General features: G+C 40.7%; 1 protein-coding gene and 1 long non-coding RNA gene across 3 annotated transcripts in view; both read right to left on the bottom strand.

Annotated features, from left to right (window-relative positions):
* LOC111587585 (ras-specific guanine nucleotide-releasing factor 1-like) overlaps window positions 1–4330 on the bottom strand; it is a 28518-nt gene extending 24188 nt beyond the window's left edge. The window contains exon 1 of one of the 2 annotated variants that reach the window (XM_055012125.1): window positions 3701–4330. In XM_055012125.1, the coding sequence (XP_054868100.1) occupies window positions 3701–3976 (276 nt within the window). In that variant the 5' untranslated portion in view covers window positions 3977–4330. The remainder of the gene's footprint in view (window positions 1–3700) is intronic. The other variant, XM_023297600.3, reaches the window with a different exon arrangement.
* Window positions 4331–8456: 4126 nt separating this feature from the next.
* LOC118469494 (uncharacterized) lies at window positions 8457–13374 on the bottom strand. The gene is made up of 3 exons (XR_008601125.1): window positions 13305–13374; window positions 8971–9178; window positions 8457–8715 (listed from the first exon to the last, which is right to left on the bottom strand). It is a non-coding gene; the product is annotated as an uncharacterized LOC118469494 (long non-coding RNA).
* Between the last annotated feature and the right edge of the window lie 13506 nt (window positions 13375–26880).

Consider the following 26880-nt stretch of genomic DNA (forward strand, 5'->3'; position numbering starts at 1 on the left):
GCTGTAGCCCTGCAAGGTGGCAGTTGGCTTGGCATCTATTCGCTGCATTGTCCCTCTCCCTGTCACACACAGATAAGATCCGGCACTCTCCTGGCCATCCCTGCTGTAGCTCTGACACACACTCAGTGACACACACCACACGCACACAAACGCTCTCCAAAATAAATAAATAAATAAACAAAAATAAAAAATCTGTTGTAATCCCAACATGTAGCAGGTTTAAAGTCGGGAATGTACAGTAGTATTGCCTCTGACGACCTCTGCAGTCTGCTAATTGACTCAGGTGTCATTCTTTGTTTTTCCAGAGTGGGGAAAGTGAAAAGGAAATCTGTATGCCCTGAGACACCTGGAGCATTGATTACTCCTTCTGTCCTCATTTCACCTTTTCTGTGGAGCCGCTCAGTTTTATAGATCGACATTGGCGTATGCGGGAGGACACAGTCAAGCAAACACAGACTTCAAGGCAAGATGAGATGAATCCCACAAGATGTACAGGTGTGGATACATACAGACACGATTGATTGCACACTACTAAGTGTGCACGTCAAACGCATGAAGAACAAGTATTAGTACAACATTTTACATAAACGTACACATTTAATAAAATGGAATAAATTGCACAAATGACACAAAACTGGGAGAATTTATTCCTGACATATATTATATAAAGGGACACGTGCTGAACAGAAGACTGTGTTGTGCTAATTGAAGGCTTTCAAATTCAATTAATTCACTGTTGAAATAAATTCGCTGGAGCAGTCTGCATGAACAGCTGTCATCGTAGATGTCACTCAGTTCCCATTTCATCCGCAGAACAGAGCATGCATCTTCTCCTGACATGGTTTTAGGGAAATTGGCTCAAAAGTGAACAAAGTTGAGGAGTCCCCACCATGTGAGCGACCAACAAGTCCTCATCGGAAGATTAGTTGTCCATGTTTTCTAAAACAACAAATGTAGGTATAAAAAATGACCAGCATGAGCTTTATCTTGGTTAACATCTGCTTAATTTATGCAGCTATTGCTATTTGATTAACAGTCGTTGTCTAGAAAGCATGTTTAAACAAGCAACTACTGTGATTGTTTTTTCTGTAGTTTGTGTGACAAATCTGTAATGATTTTGTTTGAGTTAAAGGATACATAAAATGAACTCAAATGTCTTAATTCTGCTGGCACATCTGATCCCATCCCTCTCGCTCCCCATCCCTCTCTCCCTCTCCACCTCTACCTCTCTATCCCTACCCCTCTACCTCTCTACCTCCACCTCTTCACCTCCATCTCTCTACTTCTACCTCTCTACCTCCCTACCTCTACCTCTCTACCTCTACCTCTCCACCTCAACCTCTACCTCTCTACCTCTTCTGTCTCTTAACCCATCGACCAGCAGCAGATGGGTCCCCCCACATAAAGAGCTGGGTTCTGCTCAAGGTTTTATCCCATTTAAAGGGAATTTTTTCTTGCCACTGTCGCCTTGGGGCTTGCTCTGGGGGTTCAGGCATATGGGTTCTGTAAAGCATGTTGAGACAATTTCACCTGCAATTGACACTATATAAATAAAATTGAACTGAATTGAATTGAATTTAACTGAATTGAATTGAACCGAATTGATACTAATCCTGACAAAGAGTGGAGGTCAAGTGTTTTAAGAACATGTGGCATAAGGGCAGAAGAGTTCAGCACCATGGACAGTGACATCAGGTACATTCAGTAACTGAAGGAGTCTCTGTAGTCGCACATCACGGATTTACTTTGTTCCCATCCCTTTGTTACCCTCCTCAGAGGTTATACAATAAAATACAACTGTTATAACAGGATGTGATCCAAAAGTAGCTGTACAATGTTTATCAGTGTGAAGTTGCATAATTCAACAGATTTTCATTGAGGCCTGGTGAAAGTAAAAACTGAGTCCAATAGTGTGCCATCTGAATAGAAATAGAACCAAACAAATCCTCAATGGCTACATCAATGTTTGGAGCAGAAAAACGATCTGACCATGCATGAGGCATAATGAACACTGTAGATGGAACATATATGAGATGTTAAACATTTCATTATCACACAGTGGATTTAATGATTTTTGAAAGTTTGGACATGAAGTGTAAAGACGTGTCTTTTCTTTGCTTGACATTGATTTTGGGGTTTCTTAAAACTTAGAAATTGATTTTTGTAAATGACTTTAAGCTTATTTGTGTTGATGTGTGCACTCATCCTAATTAATCTTACACTGAAGATTTTTTACACTCCAAGGGGCAGCCTTACATTCTGAGGGCCCAATCCTGAACCCCATCAACCCCACTTCCTGGTAGAATGGATGAAATGTCCAAAAACATATATGCAAAAGATGAAACACTCCAATGCAAGAACACATACATGTTGTGTGCACATTTGCAGTTAGAAACTGTTGCCTTTAATTCTAGCATCAGCGGAAACAACTGATGTTTCCTCATAAACAGAGATTAACGTCACTGAACAGATCCCATCACTCTGACTTGTAACGCCAGTGGTCCATCCTCTGTGCTGCAGGGAAAGCAGACGAGACTGCAGCTGGCAGAGCAGATTTCAGAAGGTGACTGCAGTCATAGCTCACAGCAGCTTGACCACTTCTCTGGCTCTTAAATGCTTTTATGCCACAATGTTTAGTTCTGTCAGCAGCTGCCTTCCTAGCCCCTCCAACCGCTTTCATTGGAGGCAACTGTGCTTTCACTGAGATTATTTCTGACTGTGTTGTTGGCATTAAAAACACACACACACACACACACACACACACACACACACACACACACACACACACACACACACACACACACACACACACACACACACACACACACACACACACACACAGTGGAAATTGTTTAGCCCTCACACATGATAATCCATGGCACTAAATGCCGGAGGAATTAAAACGAATGGAGTGGGGGGTGTAGTGAGAAACAAAAGCATGACTGGGACATCGTTTGGGTTTTCATTCATGGCTGTCGTTAACAACCCATGATAATGAGAGAGCTATCAAATGAACCGAGCCGCTATAAACCGGGGAGACACAGTTGCCAAGGTAGGATGCTATTAATATCAAGACAAGGAATTAAATCAATACGTCAAAACGACAGAGAAGGGGCAGCTCTCCTCCGCAAGATGGCAACCTACAAAGTTTGGATGCAGTTTAAGTTTACTCCTTCCATATACATAAAAATGTGCTGCATTGCCTGGATGTTGACTAAAAATGCAGTATCTTATATACAGATGTGATGCAATAGATGCTATAATGATGACTGTATGGGGGACAGTTTGCAAAGTTTGCACAGAGAACTGCATTAATCCTGCTAACTTTGAGCCTCTGCCATGTCTTATTACATTCCATGCATTTACCTTTGCTGCACGCTGTGATGCTATTTTAGTGCAGAATCAACACAATCAATCAGTTTGGATGACGCTATTACGTAACTCTGGACGTCAAGTGAGCTATATTGCAAAAGCATCTCGTGGAGATTGCTGATGGATGAATATATAAGAAAGGGAAGCTGTGTTGTTTCGCTGCGTCCAAGAGACACGAGATCCCCTCATAAATGGCGCTTTAACGCAGAGCCAAAGTGATGAGTTTCAAAGAGCAACACAACAAGCAGTGCTGCTCTCTGAGACGGATTACCTTGACAGTGTCAGTCAGTCAGACTTAAGGGAGCTCCCCGTGCGATCAATATCTTACCTGCTTCTCTAAGCATTCCTTCGCGGAGAGAGATGGTTTGGGTGACGGCGCCCTGTCACAAACAGATCCCTCCAACAGGTACAGTCCGGAGGGGCGTGAGCTGGAGTCGTTTTCGAAATAAAACAGCATATTCTGCAACAAAGCGAACCACTTTGAATGCCATTTTGTGTTGTCTGAGCTCTTCTTACTCAGGCAACCTCGCCTCGTCCCGTCCTTCTTCGCCAAAAGAGCCAGATAGGTGATATGGCCATCATTGAGTCTCATCCCCTTCTGCATTTTGGCTGAAAGGGATCTGCGGGGATGCCTGCGGATTCTTACATGTTCTTCATCTCAGCACGTCCGAAACACAGTCAGACTTGGTGGGCAGCAGCCCACTCCTGCGTACCCATCACCACTTGCCACACTGTGATGTTTGCAGCGGCGAAGCAGAAAACAATGCGCGTCAAGAGTCGCCGTTTACGCATTCGACTGCGCTAATGTATCCACGCTGCGAGCAGCATACTACAGCAGCCCCGACTCTCTGAAGCCTTGCTCATGAGCCCGATCGCTCATGATGAGGACTGGAGGATCCGCGCGCACAGCCCACACAGGCGTGAGCGCACGCGCGCACACACTTCAGCATCCTGCAGTCACGTGACCTGTCCCCGTAGCAGCAGCAGATTTCAGCACCTTGGACAGAAACTCCGAGGAGGAGAGATACGGAGGGAGAGACACGCAGCTTCTCCATGTGGATCTTCCATCCTGGTTCTGCAGGGATGATCCACAGGATGAAGCTGCGAGAACCGTTCTGGTTCTGCAATTTATCGGTGGATGTAATTTACACACAAACCCAACGAGAGGAACGATTTATTCCTCAGAATTACAACCCCATGTGGGAAAAAGTCCCCATGAAAGCCAGCATGAGGAGTCGAGATAAACCCCCACAGCAACACTTAAACCTTCTCTTAAAGATTTACTTGAATTCCTCACAGTCTGGGAAATATATCAGGAAAACTGAAGGACAGTTTAGAAGTGAAGCAACAACATATTTGTTTTTACCTGAGCCAGAGAAGGGATGATTCTGCTGCTGTCAGTGTCACTGATTTACTGATGTCCATCCTTTGGTTATCCCAAAGAAAATTGATTTGCAGTGTGAGCAGATTGATAGACCACTAGTAGCGGTAACAGAATGCACTGTAAAAATTTCTGTTTTTTAAACAGTTTTAAACAGTACTTTTTTTTTTTTAGCAAATTGCTGTCATTTTATAGATTTACACCATTACAGATAACTTTCAAAATTTGCAAAATAAATAAGTAAGTAAACGGACCAAAATTGTAAATAAAAACTTTTATAAAGAATAATTTTCTTTTCATTTGACCATAAAAATGCACAAATGTTTAACTGTAGTTTTTCCAGCAAAAAAAGATAAATAAATAAATGGCTGATAACTGTAACCAACTAATGTTTGTTTTCCTGTTTTGTTAAATTACAGACACAATCTTTTAAAACTCCAGAAAAAAGTAATAATTAAATTTTTTCAAGTTAAAACGGAAAAACAAGCCAAAAATGTAGATGATATCTGCATCAAAAATCTGTACTTTTGCAAATAGAAAGTTGTTCTTTTACAGCATCAGTGTCAAGATTAATAAGACGAACATTTTCCTGAGTGAAGCTGAAGGTGGCGGCCTCAGTGTGAGTACCTGCCTCTGGAGGTGGAACTGGTGTATGTGTATTACAAAGTGAAATGACCAATGGGATGGAAGTGTTCCAGATTTTCATACTTTTGGAGATGAGAGATCTGAAAACAAGGAGCCTTAGAGACAGTGGGGTGATGTGAGTGCAGTTAGAGTATTTACTGAAGTGATCAAGTTCAGTTTTGAGGCATTTGTACTCGATTTGTGTACAGCCATTTTCTGCTACTTTCTACCTTTACTTTCTTGTACTTTGTATTCAAATTAATTGTTACAGGGTGGCTGGGGAACCCAGGCCCAGACACAGAGAGACTGGCAGCAATGTGAATTAAAGAAAGGCTTTAATTACACCAGAGAACTAAAACAATACATAAACGGAGAACTGAACTGGGAGAAAGCAAAACTAAACCAAACCACTACTAACAAACACTATGAAAAAACAGAAGATCACTAAACTAGAACTACGCGAAGGAGGGGTACTTACAAGATGGGGGAACTAACAACAGAAGGGGAAGGAAAGCAGGCTCAGGAAATCTGAGGTGAATGGAGACGAGACTAGAGCTACTGGAGACTAGAGCTGGAGACAAAAGCAGGGCTAGCGAGAATCCAAAAGCAGAACTGAGTCCAAATGAGGGATATCCAGTGCAAAGGGAAACAGAGTCCGACAACAGAGTCCATGAAGGCATGTGGGTAACTATGATCCAGCGGGGAGTGAATGAAAGGACAGAGCTTAAATAGGTGGAGGTGAGGTGGAGAACAGGTGAATGGAGTGAACTGATTATTGCAGCTGACACTCATTGCAGTAATTAACTGATGGCAGAATGCAGGCAGGAGAAACAGGGAGAGAGAGAGAGACATGAGGGAGAGGTGACAGACAGAGTGAACCAAAGAGACAGGACAAAACAGAAACAGATCAGAACCCAAGGGAGAAAGGAGGAAAAATGGGGAAGAAGGGGAAAGAAGGGCAGAAGCTGGAGCAGGATCATTACATTAATACAATATTTTACGAGTTCATTAAACCAGCGACTGTATTTTTTTTTTTTTTGACTTGTGACCTCTTGTAACCAAAACAACTGAAAAAGAGACATTTACCTTCTAATCTTCTCAGATTGGTTCATTTAAATGACTATTTTGCACCAGAAGATGTCAATTTACTGAATCAGAGAAAGTAAAGATCAGGAAAAAGTGAGAAAGCTAATTTAAAATTGTGTATCAGATATTTTTGTCTTCCCACTGATCACCTTCCAACCCATCATATTTACAGTGTGACCCTTGGATGGGTGTCTGAGTCACACATATCACAGGTTTCCACCCTGGGTTGATCCTGAAACAGCATGTTTTATTCTATGGATTGAACTACAAAGCTGAAGATCTTTCCACACTGCCACATGCATCTTTCTCCCTCTCTTTGTCTCTCACCTTTCAAGTGAAAGGGAAGATGGATGAAAGTGTTGCAAGAGCACACTTCCTCTGCCCATATTTGCACTTCCTGTGAAATTAATTGGCTAAAAACACTATTCACCACCCATGCTGTCAGGGACACGGGTAGCTTCTGCTGTCCCTCACGAGATGTATCAAATGGGTTTGGGTCAGTATCCTCATAATTTTAACATCACTTCTTTCTGTCTTTATACCTACAAGTGAAATTGAAGTCACATCTGCTGTGAGCTTGCACTGATTTGTCAGCATCACCACAAATTTACTCCCATGACAGAACAAGGGATTGTCTTATTCCAGCAAATATATGTTTTGAAATAATCTGTGGCCACTAGACCTTTGTCCTTGTCTTCTTCTGTCCTGTGCAGCCCCTTTTTTTTAGAAAACAGAGAGTTAATAAAAGCCTCTCAACGCTGGCCACTGCTGGTACATTTACATATCTAAGAGGGCAAGAGAGATACTCATTAGGGTTGGCCCATAATTAATTCTGGATTAGCATATTGGGGCGAGGACACACACAATGGTTTATTTCATCACAGGGTGTTTCACAGTGGGATCACAGTGCTTTATCTGTGTGGGATCATTAAGAGGATCCTGGGAGGTAACAGGGGATAACTGAGTGAGATTCGACTGCTCTTGCTTCTGCTCTTTTTATTGAACAGGAGATATGACACTCCACTTCTCATAAGTATTTCATTTCTTTCCCTTTAGTTTTTGGCAACAGGTGCGGTGAAGAGTGGCAGGAAAGAGCAGAGAGATGCAGCAGTACAGCATGAGCTGCACTTCATCCCCATGCAGCCATTAGCAGGCTGAGCCCACCAGGACGCCCTAAGCTCAGCTCTGCTGCCGTGCTCCTTCCATCCCATAATCAGCCCCTCAGACAGGAGTGGTAATGAGGTGGAGATTCTCCTCTCTGACTGCCACTGATAGTAAAGATTATTTTTATGGCTTCCTATTATAGAAGGTTTAAAATGGAGAGCGAGGCAGAAGATTGGAGAGACAGAGTGCTGATGACATTTGACAAAGGTCATGAAGGGGATTCAAACCCATAAAACTGTGGCCAATCAAAAAGCAGCTTTCAGAGGGCGGCACCACAGCTGGAGGTGATTTCAGGCATATTGTGCAACAGGATTTTGAGGCATCCTTTCTGGGTTTCTGGGTTGCTGCGTATCAAAAGTCAAGCCAGAGTTGCTCATCAACAACAGTGAGATAAAAAATGGGGTTAATGGAGCACTCAGATAATCAAATAGACTATTAAAGCTGCATAAGTATAGCTTTTTGGCCACTGGAGGGCAGAGTAACTAAGAACCCCACAACTCTGACATATACTTTATGATTTAGAATTGGTGTCTCTGGCCATCTGACTCCAGTTTTCTCACTTCTCCAAGCTTGTTTTGGTCCCCATCAATTACTGAAACAAAACTGGTTTACTTTCTAGATTTTTAGCGTCCATTGCTCTATATTAGAATTTATCTGAGAAATTAGATCTTCATCCAAAATATTACAGTCATATTTAAGACCGTTAGTGTCCGTTGTTGGCGAATTTAGTACCTCATAAGTTTTTGCCAATTCTGGTTCATAACTGTGTGTGTAAATTGCATCCGTTTTATAAATTGCCAAACCAGAATTAATTATGACACACTCAAGATAATGAAAATATAATTTAATTTTCTCCTGTCGTACAAGTGATAAACAATATTTTAGTGTAAGGTCCCAGGGCTGCAGTTTTTAATGTCTAAAATTGTCGATGTTTGAGGTTTGGTGATTTATGACATTGATTACAACACAAAGTAAATCATTTTTGACCTAAATATGGATCTTTAAATTTCAAGTCACCGTTTAATAGATAAAATGAGGATTATAAACCTTAAGCAGGAGGTGCACACCCTGGCAGTCTTGATCCAGTCCTGAAAAACAATTTAAAGACATTGAAGTAATAGAAAGACTTGCTGGGTAAGGAAAGCAGCTTTGTTGGCATTTAATTAACATTTGTCAGTTCAATTTAATGTGCGTGCATGTTTAGCCCAACAAACATTACATATACATAGATATGATACCATTTGACTTCAAAGCCATACTAATCAGAAGATGATGGCACAAAGTCAAAAAAACACAAAACAGTTTCTTATGCATTTTATTGTAACTTGTGGTATATTACATACCCTCCTTCTGATTCATTAAAGATTTGCTGTTTGCCCCTCTGCCTCAGTGTTTGCATCAGTGACAGTGTTCATTCTCCCTGGCGACAGATTGGCCAGCTTCGGCAGCTCTCTGACTCTGGGATTTGGCTGCAGCGCTGCGCACTCTGCTGTGCCAGGTACTGCATGCAGGGTCACCACCTGGCTGCGGCATCGTCAGGCCGAGCAGCATCTGAACTGACAAAAAGCAGGAGGTTTAGACAGGGACAAACACAACCACAGATATGACCTACATATGGCAATCGCTGCCCCAGCATACACAAATTAAGCAGGGAGAGCGGATAAATGATGGCTCAGACCTTGAAAATTAACCACGAAACAGAAAATATGCAATTTTTCAAACAACTGATCTCATTCTTGTCCCTTTATCATTATTGGTGTATTCTGAGATTAAGCAATTAGCTATTTCTCAACAGATTTTATTTTTTATTCTTTATGAGCAGCACCCTAAAAAGAAGAAAAAAGCTCATTGCCTTTTTTTGCCTCTTCGTTTGCACAATGACTCATCATCACAGAAAGGGGACAAAGATGTGAATCAAAACAAGAGACATTTTCTACTATTCTTGAGAGCAGATCAGCATGTTTGAATATTTTATTTTATCAGCCAGGCCTCATTTGATTGTCAATTGAATTAAAACTTTCTGAGCAACAGGCAGAAACCTAAACAGTCTTTGTAGCAGCACAACTCATAACGTAACTGTCAATGTGACGAGAGAAAAACCTCACGGCATTTTAGCACTTCTTTCACGCATAGTTTGCTAATTCTTTGCTGGTTAAATATATATTATAATACACATTTGTAATGAACTTCTTCAATAAGTTTTATCCAAGAAGTAGTTATTTAAGAAAGCCAAATATGAGATCTGAAATCACAGAAGCTAGGACAAAACTTGAAAAAAATCTAAACAGAACAACTGTGAAGTATTTTCTTAAATGTGAACTTAATGGTAACAAATAGCTTTTACTTGTCGAGTATCGGCAGCGACCAGCCCTAAGATGCAGCTAAATATGTTACCATACATCCCAGGTACTGCTTATTCGCTCTCTCCCACCCCTTGCACCCAAACCTCCACCATGTGACCCTGCCAGAGTGGCATCTGTGTCTCTGTCTAACAGGTGTCACTCCCACTAGCGTCGCACACTGCAGCGCCAAACGGCTGGCCGGAAGATATATGCTAATGCCATGCAAATGCCATATAGCAGATCTGAAGGTGAGGCATATTAATGAAAGGCGAAGCATCATAATCAGCCAGAAGAGTGCACTGTCCTTGACAAGCAGCCTGCTGCATCTTCAAATGCTACCAAAGGTCAGCGGACAGCACATCACTGGAGACACTGCTGAAGCTTTAGGCAACATCTGCTGTGACACATGGCTGCAAGGACACATGCATGGGGTCGCGTGTGCTCGTCAACATGCACGCATTTGTGCATTTGTACTTGCAGACATTGTCCACCAAAACTCACATATGCACACGAACACACAGTCCTGCTGTGGGATGAAGGAGTGTGACTCATGAGGGCATGTGTTCATTATTATAATATAGTCAGCGTGGAAGCATCTCGAGCTAAACGTACTTTTGGTTAAAAGAAATATATGGTAGATTCTCCAGACTGTCCCTGTTTTTACATGAAAATTGTTTGCAAGGTTCACGAGTTGGCAAGTGAAATTTATGTTTGACCCACACTTGCCCAATTCCCACAGTTTGTGAAGTACAAAGTTAGAGCACAGAGTCAGCTGAGGGTCAGTTTGGCACAATGTGTCACTACAGCATGTGAAGAAGCAACAGGATGACAGTTTTTATTCAGTTAAGCACATATTTGTATTATTTGTTATTTATTTTTTTTAATTTTATTTATTTATTACAGTCAAAATGCTGAGCTTCCAAACTTATTTCTGCTTCCGGGGTCATGTGGTGAAAATGACATTTGTGTGCATTTCTCAAAATTCCAAAAGAGCTACTATCAGTATTCCTTCACTTCTAGAAAGTGGAGCCAATGAGGAAGCGATCTTAATCTTGTGGTTTCAAAAAAGAAGACCAGTTGTATAGAAGTCTATGAGAAAATGACTGTGATTCTCACTTGATTTATTGCTTCAGTGAACATTTTCCAAGTGAGTTTATGGTTTTAATCTCTAATTGTTACGGGCGGGGGGAAGCAGGAGAACCCAAGCGCAGACACACAGAACTGGCTGACAGGTGAATAACTGAAAGATTTATTTAAACAACAACTGAACCAATACATTAGTGGGGAATGGAACTGGGGGGAACAGAACTTAACCAACTACTAAAACTCTAACTCTATAAATACAAAAAACGGAAGTTTACAAAACTGAACTGAATTACAAAACTAAGCTGGGTAGGGGTACTCACGACATGGGGAAACTGAGAACCGAGGGGGAAGACAGGCTGAGGAAAATCCATGAACAGGTTGGAGCAAAATAGAGTCCAAGAAGGGGAAATCCAGGAGGGGGGAGAGCAACAGAGTCCATGGGGCTAAAGCAGTCCGGAGGTGGCAGGCTTGGTGGGGGGAAACAGAATCGAAGCAGGATGTGAATCTTTGAGGGTATGTGGGTCGATGATCCGGCAGGGAGTGAATGAATGAGCAGGGTTTAAATAGTGAACAGGAGATATTGCGGGCAGGTGAGCTGATCACTGCAATGTGAGTCAGGTGTAGTAATCAGGTGAGTGTAGACAGGTGAGAAGGGAGAGCAAGACACAGGGATGAGAGACAAGAGGGAGAGAAATGACATATAGAGGGAGCCAAAGGGACAGGTCAAAACAGAAACAGATCAGGAGCCAAGGGAAAAAGGAGGAAAAAAGAGGAAGAAGGGAGAAGAAGGGCAGGGGCTAGAGCAGGATCATAACACTAATCTCCTTCAATACACCCTCGCAAGGAAAATAGATGATAACGTATGGTATGTTTTAGGGTGTGCTACCTTGTGGCTGAAAAGTTGCTACTGTATGGGCATGCATAGCGTCCTTGCATTCTTAGACAGATTCACCTCTCGTTTGTCACAAGAAAGCAAGAATCTAATTCCAAACCTGAGTCTTCAACTTGATAGTCAAACCAATGGGTCATGTCCATTGTTGTATACAGTTTATGATATGGCTTCTTCACATGAAAGGGGTCACTTGTAGTGATAAAGTCACCGTGGATTATCACCTACCTCTGCAGCTCTACTCACTTCTACAGAACTTTATAGTCTTTCAGCAATTTTGTTGTTGTTGTTGTTGTTGTTGTTGTTTTCTTTGCTGCAATTTTACTTTCTGGTTTGCTCTTAATATTTTAATAATGTCATTTTTGGCTTCAAGAAACAGCTTGCGGACTAACAGACACCAGAAGTTTGCAAATAACTGATGAACATCGCAGAGAATTTAAAAGCTGAAGAACTATACACCAAAAACAGAGCAACAAGGAGAGTCAGTAACGGATTTCACTTCTTCAGGTGAATAGGAACAGGGTTCAAAATGAATGCTAACAGGGCTCAGATGATGAAAGTGTTAATAAGTAACTGGTGGTATCAGAGACTGGAACAAACTCTCCTTGAACCTCTGTAAAATCAGCAATCAGCAAAGGATTATCAGATTTTGTATCAGAAATACTTTGTTCACGTTCTCAACCATCTACTGAAAACTTTACCAATCTGCACGGTTTTGAAATATAAATGACTGAAATCTTCCTTTTAGTGTCACAGTTCATGCAACACACTGCTTCACCACACAACATTATTGCTTTGCAGATTTTGTCAGATCCAGCACTGATGCAGCAGAGCACCAGTGATATAAAATGTAAGTAAACAACAGGAAGTACCATAAAAGTAAACTTACAAAGACAAAGCTTTAGCCTCACAAGCACAGATGATCACAAATTTACTGTAGACACACACAGGTGAGTGCAGAAACACACCCACACTGAGCTAAACGCTCAAAACAAACATATTCCAGTAGAAAGTGCCATCAACAGTTCAACCTCTCTTCTGTCTTGTTCCTTTTATAGAAGCTGTTTGCTGAAGAGGCCCAAAATTCGATCATGCATTTTCTCTTGACTGAAGCCCTCCATATTTAGAGAGTCTATTTGTGGCAGTGTCTCTCCACTGTTGCCTTTGCCATGCCCTGAGGAGAGAGAGAGAGAGGGAGGGGGACTAATAAACCTCCCAGAGTATGCCTCGCTTAGCTTCAAAACTGCAGCAGAACTGACGCTCGCCGCCTGCAGTGCACAACAGAGCATGAACATACTGAACAAACTGGAATAGGCACAGTACTGAAGAGTGGCATAACTCGAAAAATAGACCGTCTGACCTGTGCAGGTTCTTGAAATCCCTCCTTGCCACAGCCTGGGGTTGAACATCAACAGCTGTGTCTAGTAAAGGGACTTTAAACAGAGTGGTCCTGCCACCTCCTCGAGAACACAACAGTCAGCACAAGTGCATCAGGAAGAAAAAGAAGACTATTAACTATAAAATCTGTCCGAGAAGACATGGTGTTCATTTTTATACAACTTGTAATTTCTGAGCAATAAATAAGATAAGATAAGATAAGATAAGATAAGATAAAGATAAAGTTCTTTATTTCTCCCCACTCCAGGGGAAATTTACATTGTTACAGCAGTTTTATTTACAATATATACAAGGGTGGCAAAATTTTTAACAGAAAAAATAAAAATAAAAATAAAGTTTAAAAGAGCAAAGATGTGCAGTGCAAGAATGTCTGTGCAAATAAACATGATTATCTGGCATTCCCCAGTACATAATCATTAATATACTTTACATACAACAGTAGTTATCATAGTTATTTTAAACAATACATGAGGTAACTAATTTGGATCTATAATTAGATTACTTCTGAGGGCATGTCGAAATTAATGTTTCATATCACTCTCCTCCTTCAGGCTCATTTTTTTTCTAATGTAAGAGCATCGGCATGTTATCCATTTTGTTCATTGTGCTAAAGAAGAATATAATTCGGCATTCACTGGAAAGGAGTAGCCTTTAAACTTCAGATCCTTTTGGCACTACCATTGTAATTGCTACATTAAAGTAGTTAAATTACAATAAAAAACTGCTAGTTGCAGATAATTCGACTTTTATGTTCTTCAGAGAGGCGAGATAACTCATAAAGGACTGACATCTAATCTCATCAAATCAACAAGAAGTCAGAGCAGGTAGATGGAAAGAAAGGCAGCACTTTTTAAAACCAGATTTGGCAAAGAATGTAAACTTGTGGTACATCTGGGCCGAGATAAACAACTAAAAACATTATTTTCAGTCTTTTCTAGGGGTACCATCATTTTTGTCCAGGCCTGTTTCGTGAGTTTATTTTTTTTTTAATAATGTTGAACTATGGTTCAAAATCAATGTCTGATTTTGATTGATTAATTTTCTTAGAATTTTTATTTATTATTACTTTTGTCAGATTCAAATTATTTCTGTGACCATTGTGGGTTTTTCTTTCATCAACCGGGGGGTACCAACAATTTTGTCCACGTGTGTGAGTTGTAGCTTTGTGTGAGAAACACAGAAACATAAACAGTAGCTGAACTCAAATGTTTAAATGCAACAGTGACTTAAGTTATTCCTTTTTGGTCCATTCATATACTGCACTTCATAGCCTTTAGAGTATCTGCATTTATAGTCCCTTAGTAAGACTGACCAGACTAAAAACAATAAAGTCTTTCTTTATGCAGTAGTGACTGCAGTGTCTGCTCATCTCTCTATATCATCACAGGTTATGTTTTTCTTGTGGATGTGCAAAGTTTATGTAGTTTGCACAGCTGGCCTGTTGCATTTCTGCAGCCATGGCTCTCATGCATTCTAGCTACGCTTTACTCATTTGCACAAAGGCTGCCAGCGACTGTACGCAACACAAACAGTTTGTCAGACATCAGTGCAGCTATAAAAGACACAAGTGACAGTATGTCAAATCAAGTCAGATTTAAAACGCCCTGGAAAAATGCTCTAATGGATCAAAAAAGGGGGGGGCAAAGGCAGAAATCTTGGCAACAGTGTAGGAATCCTTCTCCTAAGTTTGACAGGTCAGAAGTAGCATTAGCAGAAATACAACATCCATCCATCCATCCATCCATCCATCCATCATCTATACATCGCTTTATCCTCACTGGGGTAGTGGGGGGCTGGAGTCTATCCCAGTTGACTTAGAGTGAAGGCAGGGGACACCATAGACAGGTCACCAATCTATCACAGGGCTACATATAGAGACAAACAATCACACTCACATTCATACCTACAAACAGTTTAGAATTACCAATTAACCTGAGCATTTTTGGACTGTGGGAGGAATGAACGGGGGATCTTCTAGCTGCAAGGCGACAGTGCTAACCATCAAGACTCTGTGCGGCCAGAATTACAACATCAAGTACATAATTAATCACATAATGTATAATATCAGTAATTGTTAGGTGTCATTAGTTAATGGTCATGAAGTGAAGACTCACAGAGAAGATGTCAGGCAAGACATACAAAAGCGTCACCCACAAAACCTCTTACTGCACTGAGACCCAGAGAGAGGACAGACAACACAGATATACAAGAGGTATACACAAGAGACCAGAGGCAGAACTCAAGGATGCCGTTCACACAAACAGAAGAACAGACACACAGTGCTGGAGAGTGAAGAGGAAGAAAACATGCGAATCAAGAACAGTAATGGAAAAAGTGAGGCGAATGGAGCCTTGTTTGTGCTGCTGCTTAAGAAAATGTATTGATACCATAAATTCTACTATCAGTCTCTGAATTAAATACAACACCAGTGACAGCTTCCACAAAAACATGCTCTCCAATAGAAACGTCTTCCTTTGAAAACTCATTTCAGAAAATGTTCGTATTATCCTCAGCAACTGAATGCATTTTTTATGGGATGACACTTGACTGAAAAAAATACTCTTTTTCTTGTATGTAGCTCAGAACAAGCAAGATTGTATTAACTTGCTGTAATAAAATGGCAAAACAAGAGCAAAGGTCTGAACCTTTCGTCCCAGGATTGTGTGTATTGATGGACTCTCTTTGACACTGTACTCTGCAGCAAAGTTTTGCTTCTTCTCTTTTGTTATCCTGTCTCTTTGATGAATATAAAAATCAAATTGGCTGCAAAGAGCAATTTTCGAGAGTGGAGTTATAAACAACCTCATAAAAGATTCTAAACCTCTTCTCTTTTTTTTTTTTTTAAACAGAATGATACCGAAGATACAAACTGTGATGGGTTTAGGGAAGTCCTGCTCCTTGTGTTCCACAGCCCTGCTAAGGCGGAAAAGCCATAAAGTTGCGTTACTCACAAATACCAAGGTGGATGTGGGATCTGGAGAGTTCCTTCAGGGAACTGGACCACATTCTTGAACAGAACACACCAACACAAACAGAACAAGTGATAAAAGACGACGCAGACATTTCATTTATCCAGCAGGTGTCAGAAAAGAGAGGGAATCTCAGCCAGACATATGACACACAATCTATCATCTCAAAAAAATCTAATTTCATTGAAATTTTAATTTGTATTATTGCCCACTGTTCCAATCTGCTGTCACAGGCAGGATATTTTTATCTTCTTACTCTAAAGTGGACATTTTCTAATGAACGCATTTGAAATATGACTAGCTGTTGTCAATAGAGACACTGATACACCAGCATGAGTTAACTGAGGGATTATTCAGTGAATTAAGTCTCTCTTTGTCTTCTTGTGATCTAATTCATCCACAGTTGTTAAGTATTGGCATTGATGAGCTGAATCTGTATTGACATTGGTAAATAAACTCCTAATAATGCTGGTATGCTCAGTACACATGTGCCTGTTACTTATAGGCCCTCACATTGTTGTGCTGCTGACCAGGAGGTACAGAGCTCTGATATTAAGGATCCTGAACAGCACAACTGTTGTGTCCATGACCAGCCATCACTACATGTTCCCGAGCCTCCACTCACACATGCCTCTGACTGACTTTAGGTGGGGACATGTTGCCCAGCAGATGGAGGTGGGAATGGTGGCTGATATCTCTGCTGTTGCATCATGGTCTGGGTGTGGCATCAAACGTTAGTCCTGCTCTCTGAAACAAACCTCCATTGCTGAGACCACATCGTTTCAGCACAGGTCTAATCATGGACCTTGTAGCTGTACTGACTCTGCACAGATGTTCTCCATGATGCTGTATGACCAAGCACTGAGGAGAATTACCCCGTGTGCTGCTCTGGATCAACAGTAGCTGGGCCCTAATGATCAGATGGGTCTGATACTGACACAGACTGATAGGAAGCTGGTTTAAGAACTTTTCCTTAATGTTGAATAAAACTGTTAGCAGACGTGCATTTGTCAAACCAACCATTTGGTCATTATCCATGTTTTGTATGGTATTTCCCTCCACTGAGTTTTGAGAGATTATAACTAAGGAAAGCCAGGAAAGCCACGGGTCCTGATGGCATCAGCTCCAGACTCCTCAGAAAGTGTGCAGACCAGCTCTGTCAGGTGGTCTGCTACATCTTCAACCTAAGCCTAAGACTGGAAAGAGATCCTGCCATGTGGAAGACTTCTTGTGTGGTTCCAGTTCCAAAGACCTCGTGCCCCAAGGAGCCCAACCACTTCAGACCTGTGGCCTTAACCTCTCACCTGATGAAGGCACTGGAGAGGATCCTCCTGAACCATCTACACCCCCTGGTGAGTCCAAACATGGATCCCCTGCAGTTTGCGTACCAGCCAGGGACTGGGACGGATGATGCTGTCCTCTACCTGCTGCAGAGATCCCTGTCTCACCTGGAGGACACTAGGAACACCGTGAGGATGACGTTCTTCGACTTCTCCAGTGCCTTCAGTACAATCCAACCCTCACTGCTGAGGGTGAAGATGGAGAGAGTGAGGGTCAGTGACCAGCTGGCTGCATGGACCATGGACTACCTCACAGACAGACCACAGTATGTGAAGCTAAAGGACTGTTTGTCTGATGTGGTGGTCTGCAGCACAGGAGCCCCCCAGGGTACAGTACTCTCACCTTTCCTCTTCACCCTCTATACATTGGACTTCTGCTACTCCACAGACAGTTGTCATCTCCAGAAGTTCTCCGATGACACTGCCATCATAGGATGCGTGTCAGAGGGGAATGACTGTGAGTACAGGAAGGTCATCATGGACTTTGTCTACTGGTGTGAGCAGAACCACCTTCAAATGAACGCCAGCAAGACAAAGGAGATGGTGATCGATTTCCACAGGAAACCCTCATACACTCCACCGCTGAACATCCAGGACTTAACATTGAGAGAGTGAGGACCTACAAGCACCTGGGTGTTCACCTAAATAACAAACTGGACTGGACAGATAACACTGACTCTGTATATTAGAAGGGTCAGTGTCTATACCTGCTGAGGAGACTTGCATCATTTGATGTTAGCAGGCCACTGCTGAAGACCTTTTATGACACTGTGGTGGCATCCATGGTCTTCTATGCAGTGGTGTGCTGGGGAGGGGGATAAGGCTCTGAGTGTGATAAGAACAGACTAAACAGACTGATTAAAAGAGCCAGCTCAGTCTGTGGCTGCACCCTGGACTCCATGGAGGTGGTGGGAGAGAGGAGGGCTCTGGCCAAACTGTCGTCTGTCATCGGAAATGCCTTCCACCCTCTGCATCAGACTGTGAACTCCCTAAGAAGTGCCTTCAGCAACAGACTGTTACACCCTAAGTGTAAGAAGGAACATTTCCGCAGGTCGTTTATTCCAACATCAGTCAGACTTTACAATGCCGCCATATAAACTGGTCTACCTCTGTTACTGCTGCACTTTTTTCCCTTACATATGCATAACTTATGTGCAATAACCTCATCCTCATGTAAATAGTCTTCTTTTAAAAAAAACATCTTCTGTGTATATAATGTTCTCTGCGTTTTTGCACTGTGTTTCTAATTTATTGTTGTACTGCCTTTATATTTTTTTTCCACTTGGAGCTGCTGTAACGGTGAACTTTCCCCACTGTGGGATCAATAAAGTTTATCTTCTCTTATCTTATCTTATTATAATTTTTTCCCTCTGTGCTTAAACACATTTGCAACTGCAGCAGAAAACATCTCTGAAAAACGATGTAGAGAAAGAAAGAAGATGCAGTCAGAAAACACTGCTTAGCTGAGTTTGGGTCCTTGAAGCATTTTAAGCTGCTGCTCAGTCAAAATTTATTACAACAGTTTTGTTTTTACGCATTTTTCTCTTTTGAACATGTTTGGTGGTTACATAGTTTCTGATTTGTATTCCTTCGTTTCACTTGTGATTTTGCTTTTGCAGCACATTTCTGTTGTTAAAGAGTTTCTCAATGTTCTCTAACAGTCATAAAGATGTTTTCTGGCACATTTTGATCACTTTGCAACATATAACTCTTTATCTGAAGGTGCAAATTGTGGCAGAACAAAAACTGCTAAACTGTAAAGTACTTGCATGAGGCACTGACCCACCACAAAGGAGACGACACTGGCTTATAAACTTTAAAAGGGACAATTTTACTTTTTTCTGAGCGTGTGAAACAAGATGTGTCTACTTATCACCTCTGCACTGTGCAACAAGTTATCAAAGCCTTTAAAAATTACATAAAACTTGGATTATGTTTTGAGGTCAGAAATGGCAGGACAGTGATGCGCAATGAGTTGGAATTAAAGATTCACACTCTGTCTTAGACTGCAGAGGTGTTTGTTCCATCCAAATAGCTGTTCATCACTAAAACATTAAGCTGTATATGATTGTGAGTGTTTTCACTGTATAGAACAGACAATTTCAGGTTGGTGAATGCACCGCTCGCCCTCTAGTGTTCAGACACTGACAATGGTGGTAGAGACACATTACATCTCAGTTCGCTGGGTTTGCCATTTCAACTGCCAGGTCCTGATGAGTGCTGGCAGCCCTCCATGATCACATTTCACCCTCCAGTGAGCAGCAGGGGTGTAGCACAGCACAACAACAGCAGCAGCTCTGGAAGCTTCGCAGTGTTGCTTCTCATCTGTTCAGGTCCCAGTGAGGTGCACAAGCTCTCGTTCAAAGTCTATCAGTTACAGGTTACTTTCTTAACAATGGAGCCTGTATTGTGTTGTTTCTCTCACATAGTAACATAATGCCATTACCCTCAGTCATTTAGGGACTTTCATGCTGTCATAGTTTTTCATATTAATAATGAATCCAACACATCATGATAACGTGTGTTACACACTATTTTAGTTGAAACATTTTATGGACCTTTTGATCATCGGATAACAGTCTGTATTTTATTTTTTGACCCCCACCTGCTCATTTGGGTCACAACACAGCCAGGTGACGAGTACACAGAGTCTGCTAAAGAAGTGTGCAATTCATAATTCATTTTATATGTATTCTGCAGGGTCACAAGAGTGCACAAACACTCACACAAACACAACAAAGCAGGTATTACAGGTTAGACATGGTTACACACACATGCACACACACACACACACACACACACACACACACACACACACACACACACACACACACACACACACAGGGAGAGAGAGAGAGAAAATTTTTTAGATATTATTGATGAGCAGCGTTCCAGCAGTCAAAAACTAACTCCTGAAGTATTCACAGCCTCTTGTGCCAGTTTCAGTCTGTCAGAACCGAACAACTTATCATCCAAAATGACTTGTAGTGTGAACACTGTCAGTGTAAACACAGGCTCTCAGGCACAAAGAGAAACTTTCTGAGGCACAAACATTTTAGCAATCATTGGTGCACTAAATGCAAAAAGAAAGTCCTCTGTATAATGCCCTGAAACACTGTGACACATTTTTGTGACACATTGAAGGGCATTTTTGCCAACAGTAGATTGTGACTTTTCTTCTTTTATCTGCAGTTAGTTGCTTTTTACCAGGAAGTTGCTGTGTCAATTTGCACTTTCAACCACTAGAAGGCATTGCACACTTGGAGATGAGTCAAACCATGTGTTGCCTTATCTTTACTCTGTCTCTCTCTTTATAATGCTAAGTTCATTTTTTTTTAAAAACTCATCACTGGTGCAGAGGAGTCACCTCCCATTAAACACAAATCTATCACAATGTACTGCATGATGTGCATGTTAGAATATCTGACCACACAAACATGTAATTCTGTCTTTGCATCTTTTATTTTCTTAAATATGTACACTACCATTCAAAAGTTTGGGATCACTTAGAAATGTCCTTATTTTTGAAAGAAAAGCAGTGTTTTCAATGAAGATAACATTAGCTGGAAACTGCTGATTTTTAATGGAATATCTGCATGCAATATGAATACACAAAAAGTGTTGAGATCAATTGAAGAGGAATTCTTTTACAGGAGTTAGAGTGTCTACTAACTGTGATGTTTTATTTTTTCCCCAACCAGTACAATATACATAATTAGACTCACTCTCAAGGAGAAGAATGCACAACTGCTTCATCTTGACTTTATGTTTCAAATGTCCACGTCTTTTGAACATCCAAATCAAACATAGTTATCATTGTCTCCTTAAATAAAAATCAACAACATTTGGCTCTATATGAAAAGTCACACAGTAGAGGTCAGTGTTGAGATTCGGCTTCATTGTTAGAACAACTTTTCTCACTGATAGACCATAAATGAACTTAGAGAGTGAAAGTTAAATTGAGAGCTGTGTACTCCATCTGTAATCATAAATGTCTCTTAGTTTCTCTTTATTCTGTACTGGGGAATGTATGCCTAATTTGCATAGAAGTCCATCAGTTCCCAGCTTGTAGGAGACAATGAACACACTCAGTTATCAAACCATCTGTCTAACCAAGCAGCTTTCAATATATAGGGATCTGAGACTCCATTTGTTCCCAGCTGAAGAGGGATTTCAATTTTTTATTATGCACAGTAATCGTTTTCAGTGTGTACTTCAGTTTCTGCTCTGTGTCTGATGCTGATGGCACAAATTTACTGACTGATTCTAATTTTAGTCTTTTTAACATTCTGCCGTGTCACTGCCACGCTATGAAAGGATGCTTGGAGGCTCTTTCTAAATATAAACCACTGATCTGCTCTGTAAATGCAGCACATTCATTAGTTTGCCTGATGATTTAAGCTGTATGAACATTTGAGGGCATTAATGCCGTTTGTGTAATTTCTCAAACAAACAAAAAAAAAACTCCAGGATTTGATGAAGGAAAGCATCTTGTCAAAACATAATTGTGACGTAGAGGCTCCTGGGATAGTGCTGTTATATCAAAAAGGCTAGAATTAACTGTGTGCAATTATTACTTCTCAAACATGAAACTAAATTTCTCCACTGTCACTGTGGCATGAAGGTTGGGGTGAAAGGTCAGTGAAGGCATCACTAAAACAATCTACAGTTTGTCAATATAAATCCAGGTCTTTAAGCAGTTCTGAAAATCCGAGTGTGAGAAGTAAAGCACTCTCCTCCTGCTCAGCATTTCATGTTGGTAAGATATTTAGCCCCCAGCACCTTTGGTGAACCTTGTGATGACTATCAACAGAAAACTTTGGTGACACTCTGCAGTTCAGCTTGTACATCTTTAACTTCTCTTCAGCTGTGGCCACTTTACACTTTCCACGTGAAGACTGCATTTCCACTATGAACTGTGTTGTATCGTAATCTATCATCTTGTACTGAGCTGCATTATACTGCATTTTATCAAGTCACATTACATCCAGTCACGTTATGTTGTAGCAGTTTTTCAAAGACAAACTGGATGCTCTTTTTCACATTCTCACTTGTCAAAGCAGACCTGCAGCTTTCATGTGACAAGTCAAAGTGTTCTCATGAAAAAAAAAATCTACTCCTTCATAAAAACAGGTTGCTCAGTGTGCTCATCCAGGGAGCAACGATGTTCAGGGAAATTAGTGAAAGGCATCACAGCTGAATTGAGGCTGTCATTTTAACTACATGACAATTGTGGCCAGAAGAATTAACGATCATGATACTATCACAATAGCTTGCAATAGAACCTTAGAAAATTGTGTATTTTGTGTCTTTTTCACAAATAAGTGCTGGATTGTTTAAGATATCATCATATTTGTCAGAATATTTCTTTTTGTAAACTATTGTGATAATCCTAATCTGATTTATAGCTATAAACAATTAAAATTACGCAGTAGTTTCAGGGTTAAAAACGGCCTGTTGTCAGCCTGGTGTTTAAAGGTGTGTGTGGAATCCTTACGAGTGGGAAAACCTTGTGTAGTGCCAGAGGAAGCATGCGGGGACATTCCACTGGAGTCCATCCAGGAGAGGATTCGACACGCCAGGGGGTATTTCTCCTTACTGCCTGGCTGGGGTCAACATCGCGTGTGATGCATGCAAGACATTTTATGGCCTGTTGTAGACAGAATGTTGAAGCTGAGGAGGATAAGTTGGTTTGGATGAATATTTATGGTAAAGTTTACAGCACTGGAGTAAAGCACTTGTCTTTGTTGCTGTATCTTTTAAGTTATATCTTTTTTTTTTTTTTTTTTTTTTTTTTTTACCCAACATCAGTTTGGTGACAAAAAAGCTTCTCAAGTCTGAGTATTGAGCTTTTGTGTTCTGTTAGGCCTCTTTTATAAAGCTATTTTTAGGCACAGGGAGTGTTTGACTTGTTACATTAGTAGCTTGTATAGATTAGCGAATTATAAGAAAGAGGTGCACAAAAACCTAAAAATTTAAGTTATTATGTCTGTAAAACTGTGTTGCTATTATATCATCATAAATTAGATTTGGTTGGCAAAGACCTGCTATGTTCATTCGGACTAAAGTCAGCATTCAGGTCTTGCAAATATATCTGCAAGTGTGGACGCTTGCATACAAACACATGAACAATGTGGAGCGGACTGGTGGGAGCCTCAGAGCAGAGGGGCCAGGAATGTGTCCACTCTAATCCCAGTGAGGGACAGAAGATGTTTTAGCAGATCTCCTCTGGTCCACATGAGTGGTCCTGGTTTCTGATGTTCCCACCAAACGCCCGGAACTGGATAAAGAGAAGCCGGTGGCTGTTTGCATAGCACCAGACTTTCACACTGACGAGAGGAACTCAACTAAATAATCGACTACAATGGCAGCAGAGATGGCTACAGCCCTTCCTCTCCCTATGGTATGTTAAGACATCACAAAATATCAAGAGCAAAATGTCAAACCATGCGGAAAATGGCTGCATAACACCAAATGGAAGAGTACTATAGAGCAGGAAGAAATGACAGTGGGAAAAAATAAGATTCGTTTTTTAAATCTTTAAATTTGCATTTGTTTGGTATTGAAATATAAGCTATTGGGGCATCATATTTCAAAGAAGTTTTTTGACTTAATTACAGTTTTTCTTCAAAACACCTCACAGATTTGAAAGAAAACGCAGCTTTGAAGTACCTTATTTAAACAGATAAATGTATTCAGACCAAAAATTGGAAATTACTACAAAAAAATGTATATTTGCAATATATACATACTACAAGCTACACGTAATATGATCTGCAAAATTTTTATAATGGAATTCGGAAATTCTTTTTTCATTTCAAAATGCATTTCCTTAAAGTGGGAAAGAGCCAACAGTAATTGTCTGTCTTTTGTCTTGTAAATTACATTTTGGACTATGATTTTAATGCATCCATTCATGGATTTGATATAAAATTTTGCAGTCTCGAATGTTTCAAAGTTTCTTGTCGGGTAAAACTGCAGGAGCTGCAACTCCTGACTTGAGGAGCGGATGGGAACGATGCGTTGAAAATCCGGAGCAGCACAGCGTGAGCTAAACCAGGCAGACAGCTGACTCAGCGCCTCCCCTGTTGTCTCTGTGCTCACTCGACAATGTTGTTATTCCCGGTGACAGAACACAGCCTCAGGCTCCGAACACCCCTCACAACCCTCTGAAAATCCTCCTCCCAGCCCGGGCCCTTGAATTCTTACAGACACCCCTGATCCTGGTCCTGATCTGCCCTTTCTCTCTCTTCTCACAAACACAACCAGAACCACGAGAGTCGAGCTAACAAGGCTCTTTCACTACCACACTAGTGACTCATACAGGCGCCAAACACACAGAGAAAGTCAACACAGATGAAGTAGAAGACAACAATTGTTTTGTTTGTTTGCCGCATTTTGATTTCCGGATTGTTCCCAGTGCCACCCACTCCTGCTGTTTCCTGCTGGTAACTTCTATAAAAATCAATAACGCTCATGTTAAGCCTTGTTTATTAACCCTGCATTATTTGTAAAAAACAATAATGATTTAAAAATCATATTTTAAAAAAATCATTTCTTTGTTTCTATTTTTGGGGCCTTAAAACCTACAGTGTAAAATGTTAATGTGGCAAAGGTAGCTAAATAGTGAAAACAACACAAAGCATTGTTTACACAAAATGAATATTTCTAGATTTTTAAGGTATGTGGATAATGTGTGAGCAATTATATTTCCCTCTTGTTTGCCAAAATGTAATTATAAGACTAAAAATGTCGAGTATATAACTGTTTATACTGATGTGTTTTGGGTCTAATATTTGTCATAAAACTCCACTAAGGGAGACTCAAAAATGTTTCTTTTTTTATCATTTAGAAGGGTCGTGATATGCAAAAAGAGCCTCTTAACACCAGTTACCAATGTTGAACTCCTTTGTATTTCATCATTTGAAACATTTATTCAGTTTAATGGCATCTCTGTGGGAAATTTTTCTAAAAATTAAGAAGTCATGGTGACATATTTATATATTTTTATGGATTTTGGGTCTCTAGGGCTCCAAATACTGGATTAGGTTTAAAGAAATGCATGAATACACAAACACTTTACAATATAGTGAAAAAAGGCAACACAACAAACAATAACCCTAGAAAAAATACTGCATCAACACACCTTTTGCAGTCTCAAATGAAAATGTACATAAACTAAAAAATGCTAAATAATGACTTAATATGCATTTTAGTATGCTAACCTTCAAGTTTTAGGGCTGGAACAGTCTATTAAATTCACTCTGCTTTTGAACTACTGATTTGCATTGTATTACACAGCAGAGGTGTTCATGCTCACCTGCATTCTCCTGTGAGGCAGCTGATTACCTACTTCAACATTGATAATGCTTTAAAATATTAATGATCAATTCCTCATCGAATTACAACACTTTTAACAGCGGCAGTCACACTTTATCCCAGTTCCATGTGACCACCAAAACCTCTCATTGTGCTACTCTGCACATCTAATGCCTGCTTTTTGGCTTATTTAAAATCAACTTTGGTCATACTCGACACTGCATTCAGGAGCGCAACACACAAAAATGTCGTTATATTTAGACAAAACAATGAGTAATTTGGTCTGACACTAGCTGTGGGTGGTTTCTGGCATTTCCCTCTCCTGGCTGCTCACTCAGGATGATTTTGGTGACAAGTGACAATGGAAGCAAAGACATTGGTTTAACCTGTGCACTTCTTGTATTTTATTGCTGGTTTTATTAACGACAATATGTAATAATACTGACTCCTGTGTATGAGCTAAATTACACCTCAGTCTTGCTCTGCATGATGAATAAGACACATACAATCACAATACAACCTATATATGCCTTACTGCACCCATGTGTCATTTGCATAGTACGATGAAAATCTGGGAAAACAGTGCAGCATTATCATTCTGTCTACTACCATTTTCATGTATTAAAGCACCTTCCTCTTACTTCTGATCTGTTCAGGGCTCAAACTGAGTTACAAGCTTGTTTCTAAGAAGAAGAATTTTTGGACTGAGCGATCAGAAAGAGCTGATGGAGTCTGCACCTGTACTGTATGTAAATGTGTGGTGACACAGATAACGTTAGTCACTGTGGTTGCTCTGATTCTGCTCAGCACATGCACAGACTCGTCCGAAGGTAGTCACGGCATTGAGCTGCTCTGCTCTGCTCTGCTCTGCTCTGCTTTAGGCCCACAAATGCTGCAAACCTGCATTCCC

This window comes from Amphiprion ocellaris, chromosome 1, assembly GCF_022539595.1.
Source record: "Amphiprion ocellaris isolate individual 3 ecotype Okinawa chromosome 1, ASM2253959v1, whole genome shotgun sequence".
Taxonomy (NCBI): Eukaryota; Metazoa; Chordata; class Actinopteri; family Pomacentridae; genus Amphiprion; species Amphiprion ocellaris.